General features: G+C 39.2%; 1 protein-coding gene across 1 annotated transcript; it reads left to right on the forward strand.

Annotated features, from left to right (window-relative positions):
* Positions 1–587: 587 nt before the first annotated feature.
* Positions 588–7702, forward strand: prokr1b (prokineticin receptor 1b). Its single transcript, XM_076075897.1, has 4 exons — positions 588–733; positions 1093–1260; positions 2166–2830; positions 5939–7702. The coding sequence occupies exons 3-4, from the start codon at positions 2367–2369 to the stop codon at positions 6645–6647; spliced, it is 1173 nt and encodes a 390-aa protein (XP_075932012.1). The 5' UTR covers positions 588–733; positions 1093–1260; positions 2166–2366; the 3' UTR covers positions 6648–7702.
* Positions 7703–8315: the final 613 nt, after the last annotated feature.

The raw sequence follows: 8315 nt of genomic DNA on the forward strand, positions 1-8315 counted from the left end.
AACATGTATATCTGGTCAACTTTAAATTTGGATGAACTTTGAAAACCACCGCCCAGGAGAGCACAGCCCCTGTCTCCATTAGAAATGATAGCCTTGTCCCAAGCAATGTCGCCCATCAGCCAGCTCTGACAAACCTACTCTATGCTACCGGACAGACAGACAGACACAGTAAGCGACAAGCTGGTGAACACAGTGGAGCATTTAGCAGCCAAAGAGCCAGATGCTTCTCTCAGGAGTTACAGACCACAACAACAGCTACTAGAAGAGTTACTGTCTCCAACAAGGAGCAATGGTGCGGGAAGTGTGGGTCCTGGGGGAGTTACAGCACTCACTGCTTTTTCTTTAGGCCTGCTGTTTAACTGCATTTAAAAAAAAAATTTGTAATAATAATAATTTTAAATTATATATATATAATACATGTTTTTTTACACCGGGATACTTTGGGTTCAGCAGAAAGGGTGGAGATTTTATTTTCATGTTTGATTTGCATATTTTCAAAATGTTAATATTGATATAAACCAATCATATTTGTCTTTGCCAGTTGCGATGATGCACCCACAGAGGGACGCGTTTTCCTTTATGCAGGCAACACACACGAATGAAGCTACAAGTGCATCATAAAGTATGATTGTAACTTTGTATAATCCCCAGTTCATCAGTGATGTAAATATATGAACTAGGCTACACAGCAGACTGGAGTCTCAAGAGGAGCAGATCAAGAGGAAGTCAATGGGTCAGTTGTGCTTAAATACTTTTTGCAGAGGAAATGAGATATGTTCGGGGCGTGGTCTTATAAAGCTTGATTTTGTTGTTTCTTGAGACTGTATTTCTTACATACGTTCATTCTATTGCCCTGGCTTTTATTTTGACATACCCGTGCTTCCGGCTTACCTGTCTTGCTTTGCGTCTCTCTTCAAAAGAAAAAAACAATTTACAAAAAACAAAATCGGCTGGTTATTTGAGTTTGATATTTTGAGTTTAAAGGATAAAACAGACTATCCAAAACGTACACGGACCATTATATTTTACATTTGAAGCGGAAGAGTAACAGACGTAACTTTGTACCCCTCCTTCTTTCGAGGCGCTCTGCAGAGAGCGGAGCGGACTGGCAGCAGAAAGGATTGATGTGCGTGGAGGCTGATGGAGCGACCCTCCTGTCTGCGCTCCGGCTTGGTTTCACACCTGACACACAGCGAGCTGTTACGCTCTTTTTAACTATTGTCCTGAGAAAAGTCGCGGGACCTTCTGCAACGGTTGCTGGTAAGTGTCTTTTAACATGCTTTAATTAAACGAGTTTTATTCATGGAAACTTCATTCGAGATTATTATGTCTTATTATAAATAAAGAGATAGAGTCTTTCTCTCATATAAGTCTACATTTAAGTGTGCGTTTCTTTTTCTGTATTGATTAAAATGCACAGACTGCGATGATCTCTTAACAGCATATGCTCCTAATTGAGACCTTCTGTTACTTCGTAAAGCCAAGTTTGGATTTATAAACTACCCCAGAGCCTTAATTCAAAGTACATTTTCCTTCTAGCTCTGCATATATTGATATAGTTGATGCTATTTTTGCACGTCATTTTATTTAAAAAAAATACAATTACTGATCTCCGTATGCAATTACCTATCTCATTAATTTCAATGAAGTACTGACTTAGTGGAGATCACATAAATCATGATTGTAAAACCAAATTATTTCGGATCATGGGTCAAATCTTTTGAGAACATCATCATCTCTCTGTCTGCCTCTCTTATATTAGGAGTGTGCACTTAATTGCCCTGTTCTACCGTCTTAATACAAATCTGGTATAATCTAGTTAAATGTGTTGTTTTTTCTTCTAATTCATTCGGAATTATATTTTTGCTTAACCTCATTTGCTTGCGGAGGGATTTTTCTGACCACTTCTTGCAAACCTAATGCCCCGCTGAGCCTAGTCTGTGATGTCAGCTTGCTGTAAAGTGGCAAGGTCATAATGAATGACATAGACGTCTTTGCTCCACCACACCGACTTACATTTTTCGTCCAAAAATAGAGAAATGTCACACATGCCAGCATAATTACGCCTGAAGCACTGAGATTATGTTATTTGTTTTGATCATATCTTGTCTTCATGGATCCTCACCCTGCATGAGTAATACTGAGATGGGAATTCTCTTTTCCAGGTGAAGATGTGCTGCTATTTCCAAGGAAGAAGCCTGTTCAAATTTCCATCTGCATACAAACAACTTATTTAATAGTTACGCTGGTTTCAAGGATTCATTGGCATCATGTACCAAAAAGTATCAATTTTCACCTAATTTGTTGAATCAAATTGCAGTCAAATACAAGTCTTTCTAAACCAAAATCAGAGCGTGTGCTAAGACATGGGGGACTCCAACATCAGCCACATGGTAGCTTATACAGAGGCGCAGGAGAGTCTCCCAGCAGGCAAGTTGGATCATTACATGGACAGCTATGATATGGACTATGGGATCCCTCCTGATGAGATTCCAGACACGACGCAGGGTCAGGCCTTCTTCGTGGCCACCATTGTTATCGGCATGGTGCTTGTCTGCATCATGCTTGTCTGTGGGTTTGGAAACTTCATATTCATTGCCACAATGATGCGCTACAAAAAGCTCCGCAACCTCACAAACCTGCTCATCGCCAACCTGGCCATCTCAGACTTTATTGTGGCAGTGGTGTGCTGCCCGTTCCTGGTGGACTACTATGTGGTGAAACAGCTTTCCTGGTCTCACGGATTAGTGATGTGTGCCTCCGTCAACTATCTCCGCACAGTCTCACTCTATGTGTCCACAAACGCATTGCTTGCCATTGCAGTTGACAGGTGAGTGTGTTATTTCTTTCATACCTCTGTGGGTTTATTGGTTCAATCCAGCAAGCCAATGCTTGATCCTTCCAGCATAGTCTATGGGGACTTCAATTGATAAAGCTTTCATGTTTTTATCCTGCAATATTTTTTTCTCTCCACAGAGAGCCCAACAAAAAACATATAAATCCGGTTTTTTGTCATCATTGTTGAGATAAAATTCCAGTTCATTTTCTTGCCATATCCTGAGAGATTTTGAGAGACACAGATGCTTCTCCATCAGATCCAGTTAACTGATTTTAGGTTTAAAGCACACAACACATGTTACCAGTCTTGCTCTTTTCAACAAAAATGACTGTATTGTAAAGTAAATATTACTACCAAGTTGTGGCAAACTATACTACAAGTTTATTTGCAGTGGTTATACTCCCTAGTGGTTCATAGCTCCCTGTTACATTTAAACTGAAGAACATACAGCATGCTTACTTTTATAATAATGCAATCCTATTCATGGCACAAACTATGTTAGTTTCCCCCCTGCTACTCTGCTGATTATATGCAACAGGTAGATATCCTCTGTATATCTTCATCCATCTATGTCAGGTACTTTCTATGTATTTAGTCCCCCTGTGCCACAGCCTGAAATATACTTGACAAACAAATGTGTCAAGCCCATATTAGCATTTCTCCTACTTCTTAAGTACGGTCATATCAATTGTAAACTAAAAGTATTTGGTAAAGGTTGTGGAAAGATCACCTTGTACTCATTGTACTGTCACGGCTTAATGCACACGTGAATAAGACAGACCCCTCAGAAAAGTCTGCTGTGGAAAAAATATGCCTATGTTCATATAAATTGATAAGGCCTTAGGTGCCTTTCACATGTTGCATTTAAAAAAGCTTAGAAAACCACAATCGTGCTGCTTTCATATTTTTTATCCAAGATGCTTGGGGGGGTTGCGCTACAGTCGCGCCTACTGCTACTAAGCTACCAAAACCTGCGTGCTGCGATGACGATGATGATGAAGTTGCAGTAATTTAGCCTCACTGACTAAACTAAACCTTCAAGTCAAAACAAAGATAAATGGATTTCCAGCATCGCAAATTCCTCAAAGTAGCTTTACCTCTTGATTTGTCATCTTCAATTTGGCTGACCTTTCAACCGGATGTTGTGACATCCTTGGTCGGCATGGTCGGCATGAAGAAAATCAAATCAAAATCAAAATTAATTTGTATAGCACATTTTGAAATACAACAAAGGTTGCCCAAAGTGCTACACATACAAGAAAGTAAAATAGTCTGTGGAAACTGGAGCAGATGGTAAGATGATCTTTTGAGCGCGCCTTCCGTGCTTCTACATTGACAACAATGGATTTGAGGGTGCAAAAAACTTGAGGTGTGGACGGCCCCTTAGGGGATCATTAGCACTATATGTAAACATAGCACTTCCTCTCTCTAATTGATTGAACTGACTGATTCATTGCCTACACCTGTGCCTTGGATATTAAAGGCATTGATGAAAGTCGTAGCAAAGCAAATGGTTGCTATTGATGTTTGCCTTCCTTGTGAAGACACTTGCACAATACAGTTTCTTATTTTAGGCTTTCCCCCTCTTTTGTGTGTAAAAAGTTCAGTTTTGTAATCTTTACAAATGGAGACACTGACTTCTAGTCAACCCAGGTTTCCAGAATTCAACCTCCAGCGTAGCCACTGCAGTACTCTTCCTTGCTACACTGCCTTGTAGTGCACACATGTAGGGAGACACCTACTTGTATGCATGAGTGCACACAACTTCCACAGATTCTCAAAAGAAGCTTTTGTTTAAAATTCAAGAGGTAACCTGAAGGCTGTATAACGAGTGCTTAGTGTGCCAAAGTGATCATTATAATGTATTGTTCAGTCAATAATCCACCTGACTTTGTGTGAGCCCACTTGTGTTAACTACAAACAACAGCTTACGGAGCGCAGCCGGTTCCACAGGAATCCACAGGACTGTTGTCAAGCTAGTGGTTGTTAATTTACTTCTTTGAAGTTTAGTGCTCTGTATTTGAATGTGGCACAGAGGCTGCATATTTACAATTTTAAGTTTATTCTAAAGTAGTGTGACTGGTTATGCTGCAAGAATACAATCATTTATCAATTAGTTATTGCTTTATCACCAAATTAACCACTCTACGATCTTCTCAATGAGTTGTTATTGAAGATTGAACTCAAGATTGCCCATTATCACTAAAGTATATCGATGGAAATCTAATTAAGAGGATGCTGTAATGATGTTGCTGATTAACATCTAGTAACATGTAAGTGTTCAACCTAAGAGGACTGTGTGTGTGAACCATGTGTGAATAAGTCTTGGAGTAACATGATCAATACAGAGAGAAACAGAGACGGTGAGTATTCAAAATAGCTGTTTTCAGATTTCTCTATTAGTGCAGGGTAAACAAACTAGATGCAGAATCTAAATAAAACAGCTTTGCAGTCACTGGTAGGTGTGTTATTGAACTTCACCTTCAAAAAGATGTTTCCCAAAATTAACAAATTCTTTGAGTTGCTTTAAAGTCAGATTTCCGCGCTGCATGATAATGTCAAATGTTTTTTAAATGTCTGCGTGGAAATATTCTAGATATCTTGCACATGATTTCATGACCATTTTTTGCTTGATTTATTAAAGAAATCTTTGAATGTGATTTGTTTGACTTATATATGATACAGGTGTATCCACATTGAAAAAGTTGACCCATCAATATTAACACAGGATATGTTTTGTCTTTAAAAACATGTCGTGATTGAACATACATATATAAAATAAAATATATAGGTTCGAACATGAAAAACTAACAGATTTTATGTTAATTCATGCATTTACCTCTTGCTTTACATATAGGTAAAAGAGGAGAATATAAGAAGCAATAAGCCTCAGTACCTTTTGACTTCCACTTCTATCAATATGAGAAATCCAGTTCACTGAATAATGGAGTGCCGTATATTGAACTTCATTCTTCCACTGGTGACTGAGAGCCATTCACACTTCACTTCACACAACACTCAGAGTGCTCAAAAGGGCGGTTTGTAGTATGTGTTTGTTTCCTTCCTCTTCAATGCAACAATATGTCTTTGTTCTTCCAGGTACATGGCTATTGTCCATCCTCTGAGGCCTCGCATGAAGTACCAAACCGCCTACGGCCTGATTACAGGAGTCTGGATCATTCCCATTCTGATATCAATTCCCTCTGCCTACTTTGCCTCTGAGATCATGTACCCTCATGGTGGCACCAGCAGCCCAACCACACACAAAGTCTTCTGTGCCCAGATCTGGCCTGTTGACCAGCAGGCCTACTACCGGTCATACTTCCTGTTCGTCTTTGCTGTGGAGTTTGTTGGGCCTGTGATCGTCATGGCAATGTGTTACACCCAAATTTCCCGCGAGCTCTGGTTCAAGAATGTGCCCGGTTTCCAGACTGAGCAGATTAGGAAGAGGTTGCGTTGTCGCCGCAAGACAGTGATGGTCCTGATCGGGATCTTGACGGCGTACATCCTGTGCTGGGCGCCGTACTATGGCTTCACCATCCTACGGGATTTCCACCCAACGCTCATCTCCCGCCAGAAGAACTCCCTGGTGGCCTTCTACATCATTGAGTGCATTGCCATGAGCAACAGTATAATCAATACTTTATGTTTTGTCACTGTCAAGAACAACACAGTTAAGTACCTGAAGAAGATTGTGCTGATGCGCTGGAGGTCAACGTATGCCCCCAGTAAGAATGTGGATGAGATGGATATTAGGACCTCCTCCATGCCCGTAACAGAGGAGATTGAATGCATTCACTTGAGGTGAAGAGAGGGAAGTCTTTAACATAGCAGTCATTTAGGTGTGGGCTGTTGGTATACAGAAACTACAATGTTGACAGGGATGATTTTGACATGGAACATTTCTCTCGTGTTCAGATCACATTTTAGAACGGTCAAAGTTACAGTATAGTACACTGATTAATGGGGCAACATGGCTCAAACTTTGTTAGCCAGCAGATCATACAGGACTTCCATTTGAGGTATTATGGGAATGTAATTGTTGTGCTCAGTGTTACTACACTGTGTTATTTTTAAATGTTGTAGCATGTGTACAATAGATATTACATGTAAGACTTGTAAATACAGCTACTACTGCCCTTACCAACACGTTGTCATCCCAACTCGTCACATACTGACACTTTGTCGGACCCCTTGGCGCTACTTTTTATTTAAATTTAATTATTTAAATTGAATTTTAGGGTAACACAGCGCACAGTCACAGAAAACAAGAAACAACAACGAAAACCACTTAGTAAGGTTTGGGAAAAACATAACTGAGCTTAAAATAAGTATGTAAACTAAGTACAATTTAAACGTAACATAAATACATAAAACACATCACAAATTTATCTCAAAAATAACTCAACACTGATCTCAAACACTGGTCTGTGTATGTTTGACCCACTCACCCCCTATCAGACTGCATACTTCGTCATCACACATCCAGAGCATTTTCTCTGAGCGTCTAAAAAGGATGCAGATGGGTTGACATTGTAGTTACTTGAAAGCCTGAAGCGTTTACTAATGCTAAAGGGTGCCTTGTGCATCGGTATCAGATGTCGAGGTGCGTGACAAAGCGTCAGTATTTAACGTTCTGGGAATGACAACTAGCTGATCCAAGATGATACATAAGTACCTGAAGTTAATCTTTAAAATGCCTTGTATGTGTTTCCATTTATATTGATTGTAAGTTCAAAAAACTCTTGTTACTAAAAAAATGCATTTATTTATTACTTAATTTGTCCTTTTAAAATAGTTGCATGCTTTGTAGATGAATTTAGTTTATGTGTGCTTACTGTAATAAACAATGAGACAACTGAAAGGAAAGCTGCTTTTATTTATTGAGGTTTACTTTTATTTGCTTTTTTTCCATTATGAAAGTTACCTTTAACATCCATGGACTCGCTCATTATCAGTTGTAAGTCTGCAAATGCGTAATACTACAGTAGACTATATATGTAGAAATATATCATTAGTGGCTAAAGAACAGCCTGGATTTTTATGCATTTTAACACTTCTTTGAAAATATGAACACAGACAGACTCTGTAAGATCCTTTAAGCATAAGTGCCGTTCCTGCACCTTTGGGAGGTACCTGGGATTCCCGGGTCCTTAGATTGACATTGTAGATTAATAATTTTCTTTAAGCACAGCGGATGATACAAAATGATTTAAAGTGTCACCTTTTTAAACATCAACAGAAAGCCTCAGGTTTTGGTGTCATTCTCTCAGAATTAACATGCAAGGGCTTCTTTATAGATTTGATATGTGCACTGACACTCGACTATCTTTTTAATTTAAAATCCTGGAACCAAATAGACCAGCTCATGAATTTTACATATCAGTATGCTTCTGCCGCTAAATTAAAGTAGCAAAGTCATGCCCCCTTCTTTTTGTTATAAGACACTTTGGGAATATCTTATAAGAGTCACTTC

Source organism: Anarhichas minor, unplaced genomic scaffold, assembly GCF_050575085.1.
Source record: "Anarhichas minor isolate MPS153535 unplaced genomic scaffold, ASM5057508v1 ptg000054l, whole genome shotgun sequence".
NCBI lineage: Eukaryota > Metazoa > Chordata > Actinopteri > Perciformes > Anarhichadidae > Anarhichas > Anarhichas minor.

What these genes read in the sequence shown, in the direction of transcription:
- prokr1b (XM_076075897.1), top strand. Translation starts at nt 2,367, where the DNA reads ATGGGGGACTCCAACATCAGCCACATGGTAGCTTATACAGAGGCGCAG. An exon ending in CTTGCCATTGCAGTTGACAG is followed by an intron (nt 2,831 to 5,938) that starts GTGAGTGTGTTA and finishes TTGTTCTTCCAG; the next exon opens with GTACATGGCTATTGTCCATC.